The sequence below is a fragment of the Anolis carolinensis genome, chromosome 6 (assembly GCF_035594765.1).
Source record: "Anolis carolinensis isolate JA03-04 chromosome 6, rAnoCar3.1.pri, whole genome shotgun sequence".
NCBI classification, from domain to species: Eukaryota; Metazoa; Chordata; class Lepidosauria; order Squamata; family Dactyloidae; genus Anolis; species Anolis carolinensis.
Genome location: NC_085846.1, coordinates 29,194,369 through 29,219,082, shown reverse-complemented (window position 1 = coordinate 29,219,082; position 24,714 = coordinate 29,194,369). Strand labels below are relative to the sequence as shown.

Genomic DNA, 24,714 nt, shown 5'->3' with positions numbered 1-24,714 from the left:
ATAAATTATTGAAGGACAGTTTTATGTAAAACTATGCTCCTTTACAGTCCCGTTCTCTGGATTGGTTCCACAAGGTAGCAAGACATCAGCTGTTGCCAGGGATCCTAACACCAGTTGATTGCCCACTATCCCAACTGTGGTCCCATACTAATTTTGCATAAAGCTTCCATCAAGAGCCACTTAAACATTCTTTCTTTAGATATACTGCCTCATCTAGGCTTAAGTGGGGTACATGCTAGAGGGCTTCCCCAATCTTGGACCCAGAACTGCATCTACGACTCTTGTAACTTTCCTTGTCTATCACATCATCATAATTTTGCTAACTGCACCATCTTCCACAGATGTGCCAAATTAGAAGAAGCTTAAAGGACATTCGACCCAACCAACCTTTAAGACAGAGTTTCTCAACCTGGGGGTTGGGACCTCTGGGGAGGTTGTGAGGGGGTGGGGGGTCAGAAGGGTCACCAAAGACCACCAGAAAACACATTCACATTTGGGCATATTGAGTATTCATGCCAAGCTTGGTCCAGATCCATCATTGTTTGAGCTCTCTGGATGTAGGTGAACTACAACTCCAAAACTCAAGGTCAGTGCGCACCAAACACAGCATTTTCTGTTGGTCATGGAAGTTTTGTGTGCCAAGTTTGGTTCAATTCCATCCTTGGTAGAGTTCAGAATGCTCTTTGATTGTAGATGAACTATAAATCATAGCAACTACAATTCCCAGATGACAAAATCATTGCCTCCCCCCAAACCCACCAGCATTCAAATTTGGGCATATTGGATATTTATGTCAAATATGGTCCAGTGAATGAAAATACATCCTGCATATCAGATATTTACATTGCAGTTCGTAACAGTAGCAAAATTACAGTTATGAAGTAGCAATGAAAATAATTTTATGGTTGGGGGTCACCACAACATTAGGAACTGTATTAAGAGGTCACGGCATTAGGAAGGTTGAGAACCACTGCTTTAAAAGGAAAGAGGTATAGGTATGTAAAATTTTTCATTAGCCACTGGGTGGCAGTGGACGTAGTTGATTTTATACTTTGCTGTGTTCTTTTCAGGTTTGAGAGAGACAATATAGTTCTTGTCTAACTTCTTAAGAGGTGGGTGTCCTTTAAGCTTCCATTGGTAATGTTGCCAACTGATCAAGGTACATCAAAACAAAACAAAACCTCACTTGTCCTGAACCTGCTCGCAGAGCTAAGTGTCTCTTATCGCTTACTCCTACCTACAGTTCAAGCTGCCATCAAAGGCTCTTAAAAAGCTGGCATCCCTGGTGTAGAAGCACAATTCTTCAGCCTTCAAAATTAAATTTCATCCCATGGAGCAATTCCTCCCTTTCCCCTTTTCAGACAAACAGCCTTTTGTGTGCCTACATAACAGAGCATACATCCTTGTTATTATTTTTCAACAACAGGCACTCAGTATGTGAAGTTGGTGAGCACAATAGAAACACTGGTACTCCTGAAAAGACAGAGGGTCACATGCAGTCTTTAAAAAATGAAGAGAGTAAAACTGTTACTGAGCCACCTCTAAATGGTGCTCTTGGAACAAGATCTGCATAGCTGTGGAGGAAATATCTGATTACGCAGGCATGAACTGCAACTACAAGGGATGAAGCCTCCAATTTCAGGAGCAGTATACTTCACCATTTCAGAGGACATATTCTGTTTCCTAGAAACATCTGACTGACCACTGCAGGAACCAGTATGTTGGGCTGTTTTGGTCTGGTTTTGTATGGCAATTCTTTGTACGTTGTTTCAGCTTCTACTCACCACCCTGGCGGCTCTTTCTTGAGATTCACATTTTCGACAGAACCATGGTCCGGTGGGAACTTGTACAATTCCATAGCATGCTGTGAGAAAAGAAGAGCAGTGTGAATTTGGGGACCATTTCCATTTGTGCCTCTGTCTTTAACCAGTTCTTACTTCATTACTAATCTGAGATGGCCCTTGGAATAGCATAGGCACAGGCTGGATCTACAGTGCCATATAATCCAGTACCTGATTCCAGTTTATCTGCTTTGAACTGAGTCAAATATGAGTCGACGCTGCCATATAATCCAAAGAAGACAATCTGGAATCAGAAACTGGATTACATGGCAGTGTAAGTGAACTTCCAAAAAATCACATTGATTTGCACAACTTTTCCACCAAGCTTACTAGATATCTGTTCAATATACTTCCTGTTGTTCCTGACACTGCAAAAACAGGAAGCTATCAAAGAGCTATTAGACCCCAACCTCCACACCTATGACTTTATTCAGTTTGGGGGGGTCAGTTGTACAGGTCCATCATATTGCAAATGTACATATTTTCCCTGCTCAATAAGAACCTGTTTAAAGGTTGCCTATCTGTGGGATAGGAGCCCCAGTTGCGCAATGGGTTAAACCCCTGTGCCAGCAAGACTGCTGACCGACAAGTTGGCGGTTCGAAACTGGTGAGGATGGGCGATCTCCCTCCGTCAGGTCCAGCTCCCCATGTGGGGACGTAAGAGAAGCCCCCCAAAAAAGGATGATAATAATAATAATAATAATAATAATAATAATAATAATAATAATAATAATAACAACTTTATTTTTATACCCCGCCCCATCTCCCTGAAGGGACTCGGGGCGGCTTACATGGGGCCTTGCCCGATAAAACAATCAAATATTAAAACACAGCAATAAAACAGTTATCCAATAAAAACATCAATTACAGTAAAAACAATTTTTACTGTAAAGGATGGTAAAACATCAAACATCCGGGTGTCCCCTGGGTAACGTCCTTGCAGACAGCCAATTCTCTCATAGCAGAAGTGACTTTCAGTTTCTCAAGTCACTCCTGACATGAAAAAAAATCTGTGGGATGAAACAGAGCTAGAATTATTCAACTCTTTATTAACAATAGTCTCACTTATCCAACCCTCACTTATCCAACATTCTGGATTATCCAACGCAGTCTGCTTACAGCCTGGATCCACAACTATTTCTCTAGGCAGCAAGGACTGAACTTTTTTACTGATTTAACTTCTGACAATGTTGTTACTGTAAGTTCATTTTATGCAATTCTATTTTCATTTGTAGTCAGTTTGTTAGTAGCCAATGTTTTGGTAGTTAATGTTTTCCAATACATTGCAATGATTTGGTGCTAAATTCATAAGTACAATAATTACTACATAACGTTACCGTGTATTGAACAGCTTTTTCTGTTGATTTGTTGTAAAACATGATGTTTTGGTGTTTAATTTGTAAAATCACAATGTAATTTGACGTTTAATAGGCTTTTCCTTAATCCCTCTTTATTATCCAACATTTTTGCTTATCCAATGTTCTGCTGGCCCGTTTATGTTGGATAAGTGAGTGCTGTATTTAGATATCTCCCAATAATAAAGATACTGGGACAAAACATGTTTTGCAGGCTTAGGCCCCTATCACACTGCTCTATATCTCGGGATCTGATCCCAGATTATTTTATCCCAGATTATCCAGCAGTGGAGACTCATATAATCCAGTTTAAAGCAGATAATCTGGGATCAGATCCTGGGATATAGGGCAGTGTAGAAGGAGCCTTAGATCTCCAAGTTACCCTATCATCAATAACCTGATATTTCACTTTTCGTCAAGGGTGGTTTTCAACACATTATAACAAAACATAGCAAATGGTATAAATTAGCGCATTTTTTTAAACAACAACAACAATAACTTTATTTATATCCTGCCACTATTTTAAAAAGTTAAATAACTATTTAAAAGTTAAATGAGTTTATGACACAAATTTAAACACAGTTTAAAAAGAAGATAAAAGTGCTACTTATCCCATTATAAATCCATTTTGGCATTTTTCTTCTTTTAAAGAACGCTTCCTTGCTAATTCAGCAAGGGCTTTTTTATTGTTGTGTGCCATTCACATGGTTTCCAACCTATGTTGTTGACCTTAAAGCGAATATATCATGGTTTTTTTTTTTAAAGAGGGGGTTTATCATTGCTTTCCTCTGAGGTTGAGAATGTGTGACTTGCCTAAGGAACTAGTCTTCCAAAAATTGCCACTTTGAGGCTTTTCTTTTCATAAATGCCTTAAGTATAGAAGCATTTCAAAATAATTTGCTCTTAGTCTATACTACTGAATCTGACTCACGACCCATCTACACTGCCATATAATACAGTTTCACTGCATTGAATTTCATTATATGGCAGTGTAGAATCATAATGCTGTTCAATGCAGTTAAACTATATTATAAAACTGAATTATATGGCAGTACAGATAGGATCCCAGAGAGAGTACAAATGCAAATGGGCAGAATTTTTTAATGGCTTAGATATGTGTGTGTGTGTGTGTGTGTGTGTGTACAGCAGGATGAACAACAGGGATCAATCCTTAGTGAAGGATGGAGGCTATCGCCCCTTCTACATTACTGTATAAAATCTGGATTATCTGCTTTCCACTGAGTTATATGGCAGTGTAGACTCTTATAACCCAGTTCAAAGCAGATAATGTGGATTATTTGATTTGATAATTTGGATTATATGGCATTGTAGAAGGGGCCTATGATTATAGTGGGCTTTTGTTATCTGCTGCGGTTTTTGATGATCTCTTGTGGATAGCAAAATCTGTGGATTTTCAAGTCCCATTATATACAACAGTGTTGGCTGGATAGTTGAATTCATGAATGCAGAATCTATGTTTTGGGGATTACCATTTTTTGGGGAACAGTATTATTAGCGGTGGCACAGTGGGTTAAACCCGCTAAGTTGCAGAACTTGCTGAATGGAAGGTTGGTGGTTCAAATCCATGGGACGGGGTGAGCTCCCATTGTTAGCCCCAGCTTCTGCCAACTTAGCAGTCGGAAACATGTAAATGTGAGTAGATCAATAGGTACCACTTCAGTGGCAAGGTAACAGCAGCCATGCAGTCATGCCGGCCACCTGACCTAGGAGGTGTCTATGGACAATGGCAGCTCTTTGGCTTAGAAATGGAGATGAGCACCACCCCCCAGAGTCAGACTCGACTAGACTTAATGTCAAGGGGAAACCTTTACGTGTACTTATTATTGGAGAGTTTGAGGGGGTGAAGAGGGTATTACCTTTGAATATCAAAATAGGGAAAATAATCAAAGAGAAGACGACCTTAATGCCTATGGCCTCTTTCTGAGCTTTTCAGAAGCATTAGGTTAATCAGAATATGGAATTCTGGACAAGGCAGATTTTTGGTCTCTTTTAGCAAAGCAATTCTTACAAGTGGCGTGGTGAGGAAAAGGAGGCGGGAACTTCCAAGATCTGTGGAAAGAACATAAATCTCCTTCTCTTTTGGACTTCCAAAATGTTGGCAGATGCTGATGCTGTTGGATAGCAGCCTACATACAACAACCCAGGCCAGATACAAATCTAACAGGTTTCCTTCATGCCTCTGTCTACAGCCTGAAAGTTAACATGTGCCAAAAAAAAGTGTGGGTGATTTTTTTGAATGTGCTCATGACATGAAACCAAGAGAAGCAGCTTCCTCTGCAGAAAGACCTTGGAAGCCAAACGAATATGGAAAGCAGAAACTATATAAAAGTTCTGGCAGAAGAAAGAGGGAGAAAAGAGAAATTTTGGCCCCTCTTTAAGTGAGGGATGGGACAAAAATCAATCCAGTCCCCTTGAAAAGTGTTTCATTTTCCTTTCTGCGGAAAAGAAAAGGAAGGGAAAGTCAGAGGCGGTCCAACCATAAGGCGAAATAGGCACTTGCCTGTGGCGCCATCGTCCTGGGGGCGCCATCGTCCTGGGAGGAGGGCACCACTCTCCACCTCCTTCTCTTTCGGGCCTTCCGGCGGCCACGCTGGGCCTCCCGGTGCCCATGTTGGGCCTTCCAGCTGGCGCGGACCCACCTTCGCACCACGCGAGCCCACCTTTGGGGCCTTCAGAGATTGTGAGGTCTGTGGGAACTTGGAAGCTAGGTATGTGGGGTTTATATATCTGTAGAAGGTCCAGAGTGGGAGAAAGAACTTTTCTTTGAAGCAGGCGTGAATGTTGTAATTAATCACCTTGATTAGCATTTAATGGCCCTGTGGCTTCAAGGCCTGGCTTCTTCTTACCTGGGAGAATCTTTTTTTGGGAGGAGTTAGCTGTCCCTGATTGTTTACTGTCTGGATTTTTTTCTGTTTTCAGAGTGTTGTTCTTTATTTATTGTCCTGATTTTAGAGGTTTTTTTTGATACTGAGGGCTATCTGGGTTATCTAAGTCCACACTGCCCTATATCCCTGTTCAATATTTAGTGCTAAATTCGCAAATATAGTAATTCCTACATAACATTACCATGTATTGAACTGTTTTTTTCTATTTATTTGTTGTAAAACATGATGTTTTGGTGCTTAATTTGTAAAATCATAATGTAATTTGATGTTTTATAGGCTTTTCCTTTATCCTTCCTTATTATCCAACATTTTCGCTTATCCAACGCTTTTATTTTTCAGTGATTGGTTTGGGGGGAGGGGGGGCGCCAAAATTCTGTTCGCCTACACTTGAAAGATACCTAGGGCCAGCTCTGGGAAAAGTTGCAAAGAGAGGAAAGAGAACAAAAGATGTAATTATACCTGGAGAAAATGACATGTTTATGTCTTTATTAAATTGATATCCTGGCGCTTTCCCTAAAAACAGCTCTTGAGGCAGCTAGTTACATCCAAATTCAGATAAAAACAAATGCAGCTCCAAAGTGCAATTAAAGCTTTAAAATGCACTTAAAGCACTTTAGAAAAAAAAGAGAAAGAAAGAAACAACAGCCATCTTCTACAGTTAATTGCTTAAATGCCAAAGGCTTGTCAAATATAAAAAGACGCCTGTGCTTGAGGGTGGGGCAAAAGGACATCAGAGAGCCGGAGCCAGATTTAGTCATACTTACAGTAGGACCACTGAAATAAATGGGACTTACACCAGACTAATTTACATTTCATTGATTTCAGTGGGCCTACTCTAAGTATGACGATATTAGGACACATTTTTTTGGAAATCCAGTCAATAAAAGACATCAAAACTACACTTCCCAAATTGGCAAAGAGTGGGAATTAGAATAACTCATCCAGATACTTCATATTAACATTCAAAACTGTGTTTGTCAGAAAGGATGCTTTTTGAGAGGTTTGAAATCATAACCTTTTGGAAAAAATGATGCCATAACCTTTTGGGAAATTGAAATCTTCATAACCTTTTGGAAAATGGCATTCATTACCATTTGGGAAAATCAGGAATCTCCCTGAGAAGAGTTAAAAACCTGCCTGTCAATCTTCTCCTTAGTAGTAAATAAATATCCATGAGCATTCATGAAAGGCATATATTCTCAGCTTAAGCAGCTGAGGGGAAAAAGGAAAGGGCCTGAGGCTGCTAGGAATCGTAAGAGTTGAAGTCCAAAACACCCGGAGGGCCAAAGTTTGCCCATGCCTGAGCTAAGGGAATCCCATTTGGGGTCAGGGCCCACACTTCAAGAAGCAGGGATCAAGAGGATGCAAGGAATATGTCGGATTTGAAGGCCTACTTAATTCATTTATTCAGTAGATTAATCAAAGACTGAACAAGTTTAACAACTAAAAAAAACAATAAGTTATCGCAAAAAAAAATGGGATAGCGTTTTTTAGCTTCCAAATATTGTCTTTCGTATGTTTCCACAGCAGAGAACAAGAAGGACATATTAAAAGATAACTTTTCAAAGAATGAGTGGTAGTTTTTGCAGCTTTAATTGTATGTTATCTCATACATCCTTCAGTATGTCAAAAACCTGGAAGACACCTAAACCGAGTGCTTGTTGAAATGCGAACAGATTGAACTTTTAACCATCCATACAGCAATTAAAAGGCATATGATTTATAAACAAAAATTATCTTATCAGTTGACAGATCACGTATGTCCACCCATTCGCTGTGGACAAAGCACTTATTTTTCTGCTTTTTTTTGTATTGAGGGGAAGAAGAAGGAATGGTTTCTGTCCTCAAACCACCCTACTTTACAATCCAGTGGGATCAGGACTTCTGTAAGGAGTCCTGTTTAGCCTCTTATTTAGGCTCTTGAAACTTCAGAGGAAAGCGGTGGAAATGCTTACGTTTTCAAGACATTTTCCTCAGTCGTATAGACTAGACCATTTTGTACTGAAAGCTGATATTCTCAGTCCTGGATTCTGCATGCAGCACTAAAATCCTAGACCACTCAATCAAATATATACAATCCACCATGTTATATGTAGCGAAGGAAAAGCAAATGTTACACATAGCTAAGAAAAAGCAAATGTTATCACTTGCCCTCTTTTTTAAAAACTCACATGAAACTGCACAGACTAATCGGTTTAACATTGCCTTCTATCAATTGTTTAATTTGCCACCGAAATACAGTATGCCTGAAAAGTTAAAAAAGGAAAAGGGAAATGCCAAATCTAATTTGAGAAACTGAACAATCTCATCTAGACTAATCATTTCCAAAAAGTTCCATTCATACTATTCAACTCACTGGCGCTGGCAGGAATAATTCTTATTGATCCTCCGTTGTCCTATTTTTTCACCTGCTACTAATACGTCCCACTGTCTCTCTCCTCTTCACACTTCCCTCTTTTGCCCTCAGCTTACTTCAACAAGATGAATTCAAAGTACAAAAGAATTCAAAGTACAAAGCAGCCAGGCTTTGAAGCTGCAAAACCATTCAATGCTAATCAAGGTGGCCAATTCCAGCATTTACACTTGCCAAACAGACAAGAGTTTTTTCTTCCACTTTAGACATTCTACATCTATAGCAGGCATCCTTAGAGATTGTGAGGTCTGTTGGAAACTAGGCAAGTGAGGTTTATATATCTGTGGAATATCCAGAGTGGGAGAAAGAACTCTTGTCTGTTTGAGGCAAGTGTGAATGTTGCAATTGGCCACCTTGATTAGCATTGAATGGCCTTGCAGCTTCAAAGCCTTCCTACTTTTACTTTCTTATTCTGAAACATGGCCATACAGCCCGGAAAGCTCACAGCAAACCAGTGATTTCAGCCATGAAAGCCTATGACAACACAGACAAAAGTATAGTTTGCATTCAGCAAACTTAGCGGTGGGGAAAGGAGTGGAAGGGAAAAATATTCCCAGGAGGCTCTGGCAAAAGCAAACTGCTATATCCAAAGGCATATGACTTCTCTTATATAAAATGAACAATTCAATGAATGCGTGATATAGTTTTTTAATAATATTTTTGAGCCGTGATTGGTAGAATCCATAGGTGCAGATCTTGTGCATACAGACGGCTAACTGTACCAAGCAGTAGTAGCCTGTGATCTGAGCATAGAGTCTATATAGCCAGACATCCCAACAGGGCGCGTACCGAAGAATGGGACATTGGAATGCCCTGTATTGTCTGTTTTAAATATCAGACAAAAAAAGGGCTGGCCAAGATTCCTATGATGTGTGTATATAACTTGTATATCTGTAGATTTCTTCTTAAGGGTCTATAGTCCTTCTGGTATTCCTCTGTGAGCCTGAAGACCAGACCTTGTACAATGTGGTGATGGAAAGTTGTCTCTCAGCCAAAAGCTCTGCCTTTGTCAGTCTCTTTAATTCTTTCATTAGAATGTCACTATTGTTTTTGAGATGTCAATGACATCACATTTCTCCATAAATTACTTTGCTCTTATACGTGATATTATGTTCTTTATGTTTGCACTTGGTTTGCAGTGTCATACACATGCATGCGCACTACATGCTTGTATCAGATATATACCACGTGTGTATGTGTCCACACAGATGCTCCCTCGACAGTTGCCATGCACAGCACACTAGAGCAGAGGGCAAAGGAAGTCCTTGTTACAGCATGTGGTTGGAGGATCCTGTGTGCTTTTATTGTTGCTAAAAGACTTACACTCCAAACATGGAAAGATAAACAATCACCATCTATTATTCAATGGTCAGAACAGCTTTAAATAGAAACATATATTGTCTTTTATAGACATCAACTTCAAGAAGATATGTGTTTGGAATCAGCTTATATTAATGTAGATGTCCATCTAACATGCATTTCTTATAAACTTCCCTCATTCCCTGACTTTTCTTATTACTTTTTCTTTTCTTTGTAGCATGTATATGCTTTGGATTGCAATTAAAAAGATGAAAACATAACAGTACATTGGACCAAGGTGGGCCATGGAGTCTTAGGATGTCATTTTAGAGAAGCAAATGCTGAGATACAGATACCCGCTCTTTCCTGTAAGATGCTTCCAAATGTGAACTTAAAAAAATAAGCTAGCCATAAAATAGATTTTAGATTAAAGTGCCAAATGAGGATAAAAGGTATTTCCTTTTAATTACTTGTAAATGTTAAATTTTCTACCCAGGCAGAAATTGATTTGAATTGTAGGAAAAGAGAGTCCACCCTCCTTATTGTCAGAGCTGTTCCGCAATGGAATGTGCTGCCTCAGAATATGGTGAAATCTGCTTCTTGGGAGGGTTTGAATCTAGATGGCCCTCTATCAGGAGTGCTTAGATTGTGTGTTCATCCATGGCAGAATGAGGTTAAACTGGATAGCCCTTGGGGCCTTTCCAAACTTTGCGATCCTATGGAAAATGAGTACAAACCCTCCTCCTTTTCTTTCTGTTTTTACTTATTTCCATCAATAGTGGCCTATACTGAGATAGACGTATACCTCAGTTGATAAAGCCACTTTTTAGAATATCTTTTCACATCCATACAGCTTCCCCTTTCCCTCATGCTCTGTCTAGTTGGAAGGTTTTTAGCAGCATCAGCACTGGGGGGATAGTGAAGGAAAGCTGGAGAAATGCATACATTCAGTATTGAGCTGTAGAAGCAGGTTTGCAATAATTTTTCATCTGGGCAAGAAATGGATTCTGCTGTAACTGACCCTACTGTAGCTGTGTACAAGTGCCAACAACACAGAATTCTGTTAGTTTTGAATAAAAAGTTGCTGGAACATATTGAATTAGTCTTATATTTTGTGGCTTGGTACCTGTCTCTATGTAGTTAATATTATTTCTGGCATTGCTATGAATTTTTACTTAAAGAAATAATGTGTTGTTGAATGCTTTCATGGCCAGAATCACTGGGTTGCTGTGAGTTTTCCGGGCTGTATGGCCATGTTCAAGAAGCATTCTCTCCTGACGTTTCACCCACATCCATGGCAGTCATCCTCAGAAGCTGTGAGGTCTGTTGGAAACTAGGCAAGTGGGGATTATATATCTGTGGAATGTCCAGGGTGGCAGAAAGAACTCATCTGTTTCAGTTGGACACCATGATTAGCATTGAATGACCTGTAGCTCCAAAACCTGGTTGCTTCCTGCCTGGGGGAATCCTTTGTTGGGAGGTGTTAGCTGGCTCTGATTGTTTCCTGTCTGGAATTCCCCAGTTGTCTGAGTGCTGAATTCTTCCACAATTCCTAACAGCCTCAGGCCCCTTCCTTTTCCTGTTCACACTTGCCTCAAGCAGACAAGAGTTCTTCTCCCACACTGGATGCCATAGATATATAAACCCCACACATACCTAGTTTCCAATATACCTCACAACCTCTGAGGATGCCTGCCATAGATGCGGGTGAAATGTCAGGAGTGAATGCTTCTGGAACATGGCCATACAGCCCGGAAAACTCACAGCAACCCACGAAAGAAATAATGGGCTTTTTCCCTGCTGCATGTACTAACCGGTTTATTGTCTTTTATGCGGCTGTGATTATTAAACATTTAAATCTGGAAAATTTGATGGAAGTGCTCCAATCTTTTCTTTCTCTGATTCAGTTTCCTCTGACCTTGTTGTTGCTTGCTTACTTTTCTCCCTCCCCTTCCCATATCCAACCACAGGCCTATCAACTACAGATAATGCTTTGTGTATATGATAAAGTGGACTCAATTCCCTGAAAGTCTATCCCATAATTGCCATAATAAATTTTGGAGTCTTTAAAGTGCCACAAGGCTCTTTGTTACATGGCTACACCTTAGGGGGGAAAGGCTAACACTCGTAATCACCAGATGAAGCTGATTGCAGTGGGTCAGGGAGAAATGGAAGTCCTGAATAGATGGATCTCATTTTCATCAGTCAGGCCATTCTTAAACACTCGTGCACACTGAGTGGGAAAAACAGACATTACACCCACCGTGGCTCAAGAGGACATTTGCATTTCCTCCAATTAATCCATTTCCTCCCTTCCCTGAAATCCCTTGCCAATATTCAGCCTCTTAGCAGTGCCTATCCAAAGCATCTCCCCCACTTCTTGCTTTTCCGCTGCCTCTGCCTGTTTTCTGAGTGGGGTAAATCCTATTTGGCCCCTTAATCTGGTTTTAAACTACCAATAATCCTCAACCCTCATTAATAAAAAAACACCTCTGATTTTCTAATAGTAGGAAGAATTTTGCCACTTTTGGATCACCCTTTTTTTATTTATTTCCTAGTTAAACAAAGTCATTTTCTGATTTTAGATTGGTTTGTTCTACTGAGCTTAGGCTCAATGTGCTTGAAGTAACTGAAGACAATTCAGAGACATCATGGGAATTTAAATTCTCAATTTCTGGTTCCACCATACTCAAGATCAACGCTTATCAACAAGGGTCCAGACCAAAAAACAAAACAAAAAACAAAACAAAACAGCCGAGATTTATATTCTTCAGGGACATTCCAGATTTCAGACTTAGAAGTCATCTGTATTTTCCCATACACCCTAAAATCTAATATTGTGCTATGCTAATAATATAACGTGTGTGTGTGTGTATGTGTATGTATGTGTGTGTGTGTGTGTATATATATATATACATATACACATAAATATATATATCATGTAATATTATTAATGATATTGCAGTATAGTGGTATAGTAGATAAGGTAAAGGTTTCCCCTGACGTTAAGTCCAGTCGTGACCAACTCTGGGGGTTGGTGCTCATCTCCATTTCTAAGCCGAAGAGCCAGCGTTGTCCATAGACATCTCCTAGGTCATGTGGCCGGCATGACTGCATGGAGTGCCGTTGGTAAAGTACAATATAGTAATATATAATAATATTGTGCTATGCAAATAATATAATATATTGTATGTACATATAACTTGTAAGCTGCTCTGAGTCCCTTTCGAGGTGAGAAGGGCGGGATATAAATGTTGTAAATAAATAAATAAACCTTCATGGATGATCAGATTCAGTAATTAAGCAGGCAGGGTATCTTACTTATTAATTGAATTTCTGGACCAGCCTCTGCACAGAAGCTCAAGGATGCTTAGATGTTTGGGCCTTCTTTTACATTTAATTATCATACAGCATTCACAGGTAAATTGAATTGAGAGAGAATGCCTGGAGACTTTAGACTTGGGCTTCCAATACTAGCCTATCCCTAATCTAGAAGAGTAGCAGAAGCATCCCTTTGATGACCAAGGACTATTTCTTTCTCTTATGCCATTCTATGGAGAAACTACATGATGCCTGTCTGAGTCCTATTTACAAATCCATACTGCCTAAAAAGTTTTCTGTCTTTTGACTATACTAGAATGTACAAAAGACATCTTTACAGGGAATACCATGGTTTGATGCTGTATCCTTTCAATTTGTCTCTTTTTGTGTGCCATTACACACTGATGCCACCTCCACAACTATACAACCGGTGGGATGAAGATTGCATTTCAGTGCTTCTCAAGCTTTCTGTTGTGGATTGATTATTTCTCGCACAGTGTGCTGGTGATTTTTCCTGTGCTATATTCTCATATTTTCCTTGAAACGTGTTGGTGGCTTACCAACCAGCACTAGTTTGCAAACCACTATTTTAAGTAACATGGTTGCATTCCATCAATACGTCTGAAGAAGTGGATTAAAATCCATGAATGCTCATGCTAAAATAAACCAGTTAGTGTGAAGGAGTTTCCTCTCCTCTTCCCCTTTTAACACAGCTATCTCTTTGAAAACAGCATCATTTCAAGTTTCTGTATAGCACCTAACAAACTGAATATGTCAAGTAATAATTGGAGTGTTGTGTGGTTTCTGGGCTGTATTTCCATGTTCTAGAAGCATAATAAACAAGTAATAATGTTCCATGTGTTGTCGAAGTCTTTCATGGCCGGGATCACAGGGTTGTTGTATGTCTTTCGGGCTGTGGGGCCATGTTCCAGAAGTATTCTCTCCTGACGTTTTGCCCACATCTATGGCAGGCATCCTCAGAGGTTGTGAGGTATGGAATGTTTCCATATGGATTAATGGTTCCGGCCCAGCCTATCTGCCTGAACGGATCTCCCTCTATGAACCATTAAGGAGGTTAAGACCTTCTGGGGGGGCCCTGATCTCAGTCCCACCTTCCTCGCAAGTATGGTTGGTGGGGACGAGAGATAGGGCCTTCTCAGTAGTGGCTCCTCACTTCTGGAACTCCCTCCCCAATGAGATTAGGACAGTGCCCTCCCTCTTGGCCTTCAGAAAGAAGACAAAGACATGGCTGTGGGACCAAGCTTTTGGCCAGTAAAGTAATGCAGTGCAAGAAATAATTAGGGAATATGTGGAATTGACAATTGGAATGGCCTCGGTCTACGATTTTGGATTGTGTGGTTTTAATGTTTAGATTAGGTGTTTTAATTCTTGTCTTAATACGGCTCGGCCCCAGCCTATCTCTGTGATTGCATCTCCGCCTATGAACTGGTGTGTGCTCTAAGATCTTCCGGGGATGCCCTTCTTTCGCTCCTGCCGCCATCACAAGCACAAGTGGTGTGGACAAGGAAGAGAGCCTTCTCGGTGGTGGCTCCCCAGCTCTGAAATGCCTTTCCCAGAGAGATCAGACAAGCCCCTACACTATCCTCATTTCGTAAGGATCTGAAAACTTGGTGGTTTCAACAGATCTTTGAGTAGAGCTCCCTTAGCCCTCCCATCTATGCTCTCACTTAGCATTTTACCCACTTCCTTGCCCACTCTGTACTGTAGCACCTGACACACCTAGCACCTTATAGCTGGCCACTCCAGCGCTGAATCCTGGTCACTGTATCTGGTTTTATTGATGGAGTTTTTGTCATTAGGTTTTAATTCTTTGTTAACTGATTATATGTCTTATGCATTTATATTCATGTGGTATTATGTCCTAATCGCTGTATGGTTTTAACTTGTTGTATGTTTTCTGTTGTATTGGAAGCCGCCCTGAGTCCCTTGAGGAGATAGGGCAGTATATAAATAAAGTTTTATTATTATTATTATTATTATTATTATTAATAATAATAATAATAATAATAATGTCTAAATGTTGTTTTTTCATGTTTCAGGGTCTTATTATTTTAAGGCATAGTTATATGTTTATGATTTTAGATATATGATTTGGTTTTACATGTATGCTTGGCGTTGAATTTTGCCACTATTACATTGTAAACCGTTTTGAGTCCCCCCAGGGCTGAGTAAGCGGTATATAAATACAGTAAGTAAGTAAGGAAGTAAATAATGTAGCCTATCCTTGAATCAAAGATTCATCCAAGAAATGAAAGCTGCCGGCATGGAATTAGCCCTTGGGAACGCTTTGTTCAAGCATTCTGCTCTTCTCACCAGTTTCTCAGACAAGAAAATAGTCAACTGCTTGATATAAAATCAGACCTCAAGTCCTTGTAGCTCAGTCTTTATGACATTGGCTGGCAGCAGCTCTCCAGTCTTTCAGACAGTTGTCTTTCCCGGCTAGAGAAGGAGGGATTGATCATCTCCCCTTTGCCTGCCAAACAGCCTACAAACAGAACATGCGCTTTATCCACTAACCTTGTACTTAATTAACTATTTTTCTGGTGGCTGAAAACAACAAGGAATGTCATGTAAAAGGATGCTCAGGACTTCAAAAACCCTCCTGATCTCTCCCTTAAGAATGAAAACCCTTATCCAGCAAAGAAAGTCAGTGGGCACACAGTAATGGCTTTCCCCCCTTCTCTGACAGTCTCCCCCAGTAAAAGATAACTTTTATTCCTTTAACTAATATACTGAGAGGGTAGTCAGTAGGCATTGGCAGCATCTCCAACCCAGGGTAGAGAGCTTTCCACTACAACTATCACCGAAATGCAGGTTGCTAGACTTTTAAAAGGCCAATATGATTGCTAAAAACTCCCCTCTCAACCAGACATGTGATTTTTATGGACGTAACACAAGGCCAGCTATCCTGCTTTCCTGCTAAGCAACAGCGCTCTTCTGATTTTTCTTATACATAGCCTCATCCTGTCAGTAATTTCTTCTTTTTTGTCTTCAAAGTCCCGAACCTCATTTACTGTCCTATTTTTAATGCACTGGATATTCAAAAGGAAGGGAGCATCAAAGTTAGCGAACGGGACTTAACTTCAAACAAAGTTTAATTTCAAGCACAGGGCTGGAACCCATTATGAAGGGCCAGCGTGGGAACATATTTCACAACCACATCACATGTAAAAGCTTAGGGAGGGTAAAACATACTTTTGTTGTTATTTACCATCACGCCACCTTCGGCTTATGGCAACACTATAAATGAGAAAGCTCCAAGAGCCTGTCAGGACTCAGCAGCCCTCCTCGGGTTTTGCAAACTCAGGGCTTTGGCTTCCTTGATTGATCCAAGGCTGCAATGTGGTCTTTTTCTTTTCCTACTTCTGTCTGCTTTATCAACTTTTCTAGTGAGTTATGTTATCTCATGATATAACCAAAGAATCATCGCCTTATTTATATCTAGATAGATGGTTCAACAGACATTTCTATTTAACTGCCATTCCAAGCAGCTAGCAATAAACATGATCCATGTCAAATCCATGGAGACAAAACAAATGGGAGTGGGAGAAAGAAAAAAAAAACATAACAAGTTCAGTGCATAAGTGTTGTCGAAGTCTTTCATGGCCAGAATCATTGGGTTCCTGTGAGTTTTCCGGGCTGTATGACCATGTTCCAGAAGCATTCTTTCCTGACGTTTCACCTGCATCTATGGCAGGCATCCTCAGAGGTTGTGAGGTCTATTGGAAACTAGGCAAAAGGGATTTATATATCTGTGGAATGTTCAGAGTGGGAGAAAGAACTCTTGTCTGTTTGAGACAGGTGTGAAAGTCGCAGTTGGTCACCTTGATGAGCACTGAATAGCCTTCCAGCTTCAAAGTCTGGCTGCTTCCTTCCTGGAGGAATCAACCAAAAAAGTCAGCCATAGCAGAGAACTTGATGAAGCAGCCTGGACATAGAATATTATTTGAGAACACAGAAATGCTGGACCACTCTAACAGGGCAATAAATAAAGAAAACCACCAAAAAACAGAGGAATTTCAGACATGAATCAATCAGGGCCAGTTAACACCTCCCAACAAAGGATTCCCCCAGGCAGGAAGCAGCCAGATCTTGAAGCTGAAGGCTATTCAGTGCTAATCAAGGTGGCCAATTGCAACATTCACACCTGCCTCCAACAGACAAGAGTTCTTTCTCCTACCCTGAACATTCCACAGATATATAAACCTCCCTTGCTGATTTTCCAATATACCCACAAAATCTGAGGATGCCTGCCATAGATGTGGGCGATATGTCAGGAAAGAATGCTTCTGAAATGTGGTTGAACAGCCCGGAAAAGTCACAGCAACTCAGTGGATAAGCTTCCATCAGTTCAAAGAAACAGGTATTGACAAGGGAAGAGTGCCTGTGAACATGGGCAGAGTGTTGTTTCTTTCACTCTTGTCATCCAGACAGCAGGAAGCCTTCAGCCACTTTGGGTTAAGGATAAGAGCCTTGAGGTCAGGGATTAGATGGAGCTCTCCAGAGAAGAGTGGTGCCATCACAGCAGGGCTTTGAAAGGGCTGAAGTCTAGGACCCTGCTTAGCTGAGCTGGAGAGAACCCCAATGTATTAATATTTCAAAAGGAAGCAAAAGAGAAGAAAGGGTCTCTATCTATAGGGAGAATACTATGCTCCTACTAGAGCAGCTCCAATGGCTGCCGACAAAGTTTCCAGGCCCAATTCAAAGTGCAGGTTATTAACTATAAAGCCCTATACTCTTCAGGTCCAGCCTATCTTCGAGTCCGCATCTCCTTCAATGAACCAATGCTAGCCCTAAGATCTGCGGAGAAGGCCCTTCTCTCAGTCCTACCTTCGTCCCAAGCGTGGTTAGTGGGGACAAGAGAGAGGGCCTTCTTGGTGGTGGCCCCCCTGCTTTGGAATGCACTTCCTAAAGAGATTAGGGTAGCCCGCACCCTCCAAGATTTTCACAAACACCTGAAAACGTGCCTTTTTACACAAGTTTTTGACCATGTTTAGGGATTGTGCTCACTATATTTGATGATTTAGTGAGTGGTCACTGATGCACTTTATGAGGACTGATATTGTACAAAACCGCTATTTTATAGCATGTCGGGTTTTTCAGTACTTGTAACTGATCGGGATTTTATTGCTGTACAATGAAGTTATTTTTATTGTTATTAATTTTACCTCTCTGTATTCCATTGTATCTGTATTGTGTTGCACAACTGAGTGTGTCCTGTGAGCTGTCCTGAGTCCCTCTGGGGAGATGGTGGTGCGATACAAATAATGTTTTATTATTTGTAGCACCCAGACATGAATCAAGGAACATGAAAAGCACTGCAGACTAACTCAACCAGAGAAGTCAGCTATAGCAGAGCACTTGATGAACCAACCTGGACACAGTATATTATTTGAGAACACAAAAATGCTGGACCACTCTAACAACCACCATGTCAGGCTACACAGAGAAGCCACTGAAATCCACAAGCATGTGGACAATTTCAACAGAAAGGAGGAAGCCATGAAAATGAACAAAATCTGGCTACCAGTGTTTAAAAATTCTAAAATCAGGACAGTAAATAAAGAACAACACTTAGAAAATAAGGGAATTCCAGACATAAAACCATCAGTGCCAGCTAACACTCCCCAACAAAGGATTCCCCCAGGCAGGAATCAGCCAGGCCTTGAAGCTGCAAGGCTTTTCAATGCTAATCAAGGTGATTAATTCACACTTGCCTCCAACAGACAAGAGTTGTGTATCTCACCCTAGACCTCCCACATATATATAAACCTCCCTTGTCTAGTTTCAAATATAGCTCACAACCTCTGAGGATGCCTGCAACAGATGTGGGCAAAACGTTAGGAGAAAATGCTTCTGGAACATAGCTATAGGACCTGGAAAAGTCACAGCAACTCAGTGAATAAGCTTCCATCTGTTTAAAGAACCAAGTATCGACAGGGGAAGAGTGCCTGTGAACATGGGCAGAGTGTTGTTTCTTTCACTCCTGTCATCCAGACAGCAGGAAGGCTTCAGCCACATTGGGTTAGGGATAAGAAATTGTTGAAATTGTCCACATGCTTGTGGATTTCAATGGCTTCTCTGTGTAGTCTGACATGGTTCCGTGTTCTCAAATAATATACTGTGCCCAGGTTGGTTCATCAAGTGCTCTGCTATGGCTGACTTCTTTGGTTGATTCCTCTAGGCAGGAAATTGCCAGGTTTTGATGCTGCAAGGCTATTCACGGCTAATCTTAATGTCTGTCTTATACGTTTTAAGGCATCGAATAATTGCCTCTATGTAAGCTGCCTTGAGTCCCCTTAGGGTAGAGAAAGGCAGGGTAGAAATAAGATCAAATAATAATATAATCAAGGTGGCCAATTACAACATCCACAGCTGTGTCAAACAGACAAGAGTTATCTCTCCCACCCTGGACCTTCCACATATATATAAACCTCCCTTGCCTAGTTTCCAACAGACCTCACAACCTCTGAGGATACCTGTCATAGATGCAGGCGAAACGTCAGGAGAGAATGCTTCTGGAACATGGCCATACAGCCTGGAAAACTCACAGCAGCCCAGGGATTCCGGACATGAAAGCCTTTGACAACACAGTGTTTGATCTGTTTCTGGGCATAGGACTCATGGAGTTGTGCCTGTCTCTTAATTAGTTTCCAACAGACCTCACAACCTCTGAGGATGCCTGTCATAGATGTGGGTGAAACGTCAGGAGAGAATGCTTCTGGGGCATGGCCATACAGCCCGGGAAATTCACAGCAAGCCAGTGGTTCCGGCCATGAAAGCCTTCGACAACACATTAAAAATATAGAACCTCACTCTAAAGAAAGCACTTTTTAAATCAGGCCTGGGCAAACTTGGGCCCTCCGGGTGTTTTGGACTTCAACTCCCACAATTCCTAACATCCGGTAGGCTGTTAGGAATTGTGGGAGTTGAAGTCCAAAACACCCGGAGGGCCCAAGTTTGCCCAGGCTGGAAAGGGTTAAAGGAAACCACACCACGCCTGGGCTGACATTAATAACCCCAGATCTGTGGGGCAGGGTGCAATCGAGGTGATTCCTCCTCGCCCTTCTGTTCCCAGTGTTAATGATCTACTCTAGGAAACCAGAGACAGAGCCAGGCAGGCTGAGCCCTCCTCCCTCTAGTATTTCCTTGCTCAAAAGGTGTCCTTTTGTAGAGAGGGGGGGTGCCTAGTCTCCCCACTTCCGCCCTGGAGACAGTCTATTTACTAGCCTACCTTCACATCAGAAGCTAGGATACCCATCGCTTATGGCAATGCTACAAAAAAAAGGCCCAAAACAACACCACACATACACACAGAGGCGCACTCACTCACACACGTACAATGCTCCATGGGAGCTAATAATAGCACCCTGCTAATCCGGAAGGAAGCCGAGGGAGACAGTCGGAGGTCAGTGCCGTAAGGGTCTTGGAAGCAACGTCAAAGCAGATATTATTTTTTCTCAAACGCACCATAACAACAAACCATCGCCTTTTCCCCAAGCTAGCTCTGCTTAAGAGGCTCAGGTCTCCCCCATCTCCCTGCATCGATTAGAAACAAGGCACATCATAAAAAGAAGGAAAACAAAGCCATAAACAAAAACGCGCACATTGAGATGGAAGGGAAAAACAAATAGCTGGAGATGTTGCCCCTCCTATAAACACAAACCTCCTTGTGCTCTGTAAATCTGTAAACACCCCCCCCCCTTTTTCCCCCCAGGAAATACCTTTATGGGAAACAATAGAAGCTGAGTTGTTGTGCATTTCCCGGGCTGTATGGCCATGTTCCAGAAGCATTCTCTCCTGACGTTTCACCCACATCTATGGCAGGTATGGTTGTGAGGTATATTGGAAAACTAAGCAAGGGAGAATGTGTTGTCGAAGAAGTTCATGGCCGGAATCACTGGGTTGTTGTGCATTTCCTGGGCTCTATGACCACCTTCCAGAAGCATTCTCTCCTGATGTTTTGCCCACATCTATGGCAGGCATCCTCAGAGGTGGAAAGCTAAGCAAGGGAGGTTTATGTATCTATGGAAGGTCCAGCGTGGGGGAAAGGACTCTTGTCTGTTGTCATGTTGTAATTAATCACCTTGGTTAGCATTAATAGCCTTGCAAACGTCATTCCTGCCTGGGGGGATTCTTTGTTGGGAGGTGTTAGCTGGCCCTGATTGATTCATGTATTTCCTCTGTTTTCAGAGTGTTGTTCTTTATTTACTGTTCTGATTCTTGAGGGTTTTTTTAATGCTGGTAGCCAGATTTTGTTCATTTCCAGGTAGGAATGAAGAAAGCACTTTTGTCTGTTGGAGGCCGGTGTGAATATTTTTATATGAACTGTTGTTTAGTGTATTGTTTGCAGGCATTGAATTTTGGCCTATTTATTGTAAGCCGTCTTGAGTCCCTTCAGGTGAGAAAGGCAGGGTAAAAGTGCTGTAAATAAATAAATAAATAAATGTTGTGATTAATCGCCTTGATTAGCATTGAAAAGCCTTGCAGTTTCAAGGCCTGGCTGATTCCTGCCTGGGGGGAATCCTTTGTTGGGGTGTTAACTGGCCCTGATTGTTTCATGTCTGGAATTCTCGTGTTTTCAGGAGGTGTTAATGGCCTTGCAAGCTTCATTCCTGCCTGAAAATGAACAAAATCTGGCTACCAGCATTAAAAACCTCTAAAATAAACAGTAAATAAAGAACAACATTCTAAAAACAGAGGAATTCCAGACATGAATCAATCAGGGCCAGCTAACACTTCCCAACAAAGGATTCCCCCAGGCAGGAATGAAGCTTGCAAGGCCATTAATGCTAATCAAGGTACATTAATTACAACATTTACACTGGCTTCCAACAGACAAGAGTCCTTTCTTCATTCCTGGCTGAAAATGAACAAAATCTGGCTACCAGCATTAAAAACAAAAACCCTCTAAAATCAGAACAGTAAATAAAGAACAACACTCTGAAAAAAGAGGAATGCCAGACATGAGTCAATCAGGGCCAGCTAACACTTCCCAACAAAGGATTCCCCCAGGCAGGAATGAAACTTGCAAGGCCATAAATGCTAATCAAGGTGATTAATCACAACATGACAACAGACAAGAGTCCTTTCTCCACCCTGAACCTTCCTCAGATATATAAACCTCCCTGGCTTAGTTTCCAATATACCTCACAAGCTCTGATGCTGCCTGACATAGATGTGGGTGACACGTCAGGAGAGAATGCTTCCGGAACATGGCCATACAGCCCGGAAAATGCACAACAACCCAGGGATTCCGGCCATGAAAGCCTTTTTTCGACAACACAATAGAAGCTGAAACACTTCCAGTGCGTCAGGAGGATGATAACAACAAGACGTAGGCAGATCTCATGGCGAACTCTTTCCAATCCTGTTCTCTGTGTTTCCCTCCCTGCCGAGGCTTCATCTTTGGGATGGACGGGGAGAAGGATGGTGTTATGACGGTGACGCACCGTGGGCATGATCTCTCCGAAGCAGGAAGAGTTGGGGGGAAAAGAAGAAGGCAGAAGGCAGAAGGCAAAGCGGGGCTCCAGGGGGAGAGGGCTCGGCCGAGGCTTCTTACCTTGATGCACGGCGACGTTACAGCCGTGCCCATCGCAGTAGACCAAGGGGTTCTCCGCCCAGCCCCGCTCGTCAGAACAGACGCAGCAGCCACCCACCATCTCCTTCATTCTTCCATAAGTTTCTTCGTTGTGGACCCCCCTCCCTCCTTTGCAATAAACCACGATCCTCCGGGGTGTTGTTTCCAAGCACGCGTCCACTCTTCCTCGCCTTCTTGTCGTCCTCTGTTTTTAATCTCTCTCCCTCATCTTCTGCGGGATCCAGGAACGCCACATTGTTGTGGCCCGGCGGGATGGAAGCGCCGCATCCATCCGTACGCGCGCACAGACACACACACACACACACACACGCTGGGCAGGCACACCACGCACACAACGTCGCGCAGCCTTACGAGCCAGCAATCATGGCTCCACGCGCCTCCCGCGAAGTCTTTCGGGCTCAGGAACAGCTGCCACACTTCGCAGGGAGGGAGGGAAAGAGAAAGGGGCTGAGGGAAGCCGAGGGGGAAATGTCTCCGCTTCCTGCCTCCCGCCGCGATCTTGCGTGGATCGCCCCCTTCCCTTGTCTTCCTTTTCTCTCCCCGTCTCCTCTTCCTCCTCCCTTTCTCTTCAAGGGAACCCAAGCGGGCAACCCCCAAGTGCGGCCAGCCAGCCTCCGAGGAGCCTTCCGCGCCGTTGTTCAATATGGAGCGAGGACCAAAAGGAAAGATTCCCCCCCCCCTCTCTCTCTTTCAGAAAAAAGGAGGGGGACCTCGCTCCCTCCCTTAAATCCTATTATCTGTAACGTTGCGTTGCCTGCTTTGACAGATCAGGGCGGCACCAGCGCCACCTTTTGGTCGGAGAGGGGAAGGAGCCCCGCTTGGGGAAAAGCGCGCCTGGAGGGCTTCCAGCCAATAGATCTTCTGTCTGGGGCAGGAGCGACAGCGGGTATGGGCCAACCTCGGCCCTCCAGGCTGCGCTCTGGCACCACGAGAGGCAGAGCCAGTCTTAGAATATGGGGCTACAAAGTGGAGTCCACGACATGGAGAAGAGCAAACCACACACCACCTATTACAATGCAGTTTGAGCCCTGCCACATACACAATGGAGGATCTTATAGCATTTGTTCCCAACCATTTTTGACCAGGGCCCACTTTTACCAGGGCCCACTTTGACCAAGGCCCACTCTGACAGGGACCACTCTGATCAGGGGCCACTTTGACCGGGGACCACTTTGACCAGGGGCCACTTTGGCCAGGGACTACTCTGGCCAGGGACCACTTTGGCCAGGGACCACTTGACCAGTGACCACTCTGATCAGGGGCCACTTTGACTGGGGACCACCTAACTGGGAACTACTTTGACCAGGGACCACTCTGACCAGGAACCACTTTGGCCAGGGACCACTCTGACCAGGAACCACTTTGATCAGGGGCCACTTTGACCAGGGACCACCTAACTGGGAACCACTTTGACCAGGGACCACTCTGACCGGGGACCACTTGATCGGGGACTACTATGACTGGAGACCACTCTGACCAGGGACCACTTTGACCAGGGACTACTCTGATCAGGGGCCACTTTGACTGGGGACCACTTAACCGGGAAGTACTTTGACCAGGGACCACTCTAACTGGGGACCACTTGATCGGGGACCACTCTGACTGAAGACCACTCTGACCAGGAACCACTCTGGCCAGGGACCACTTTGACCAGGGACTACTCTGACCAGGGACCACTTTGACTGGGGACCACTTAACCGGGAAGTACTTTGACCAGGGACCACTCTAACTGGGGACCACTTGATCGGGGACCACTCTGATCAGGGGCCACTTTGACTGGGGACCACCTAACTGGGAACTACTTTGATCAGGGGCCACTTTGGCCAGGGACCACCTAACTGGGAACCACTTTGACCAGGGACCACTCTGACCGGGGACCACTTGATCGGGGACCACTCTGACTGAAGACCATTCTGACCAGGGACCACTCTGGCCAGGGACCACTTTGACCAGGGAC

At 42.8% G+C, this 24,714-nt stretch overlaps 1 protein-coding gene across 4 annotated transcripts in view; it reads right to left on the bottom strand.

The window, feature by feature from the left end:
* Window positions 1-23,518, bottom strand: part of mllt6 (MLLT6, PHD finger containing) — a 141,236-nt gene extending 117,718 nt beyond the window's left edge. The window contains exons 1-2 of one of the 4 annotated variants that reach the window (XM_016994601.2): window positions 22,719-23,518; window positions 1,785-1,864 (exon numbers count right to left, since the gene is read on the bottom strand). In XM_016994601.2, the coding sequence (XP_016850090.1) occupies window positions 1,785-1,864; window positions 22,719-22,827 (189 nt within the window). In that variant the 5' untranslated portion in view covers window positions 22,828-23,518. The remainder of the gene's footprint in view (window positions 1-1,784; window positions 1,865-22,718) is intronic. The other 3 variants (XM_016994602.2, XM_008113421.3, XM_062957744.1) reach the window with 3 other exon arrangements.
* Between the last annotated feature and the right edge of the window lie 1,196 nt (window positions 23,519-24,714).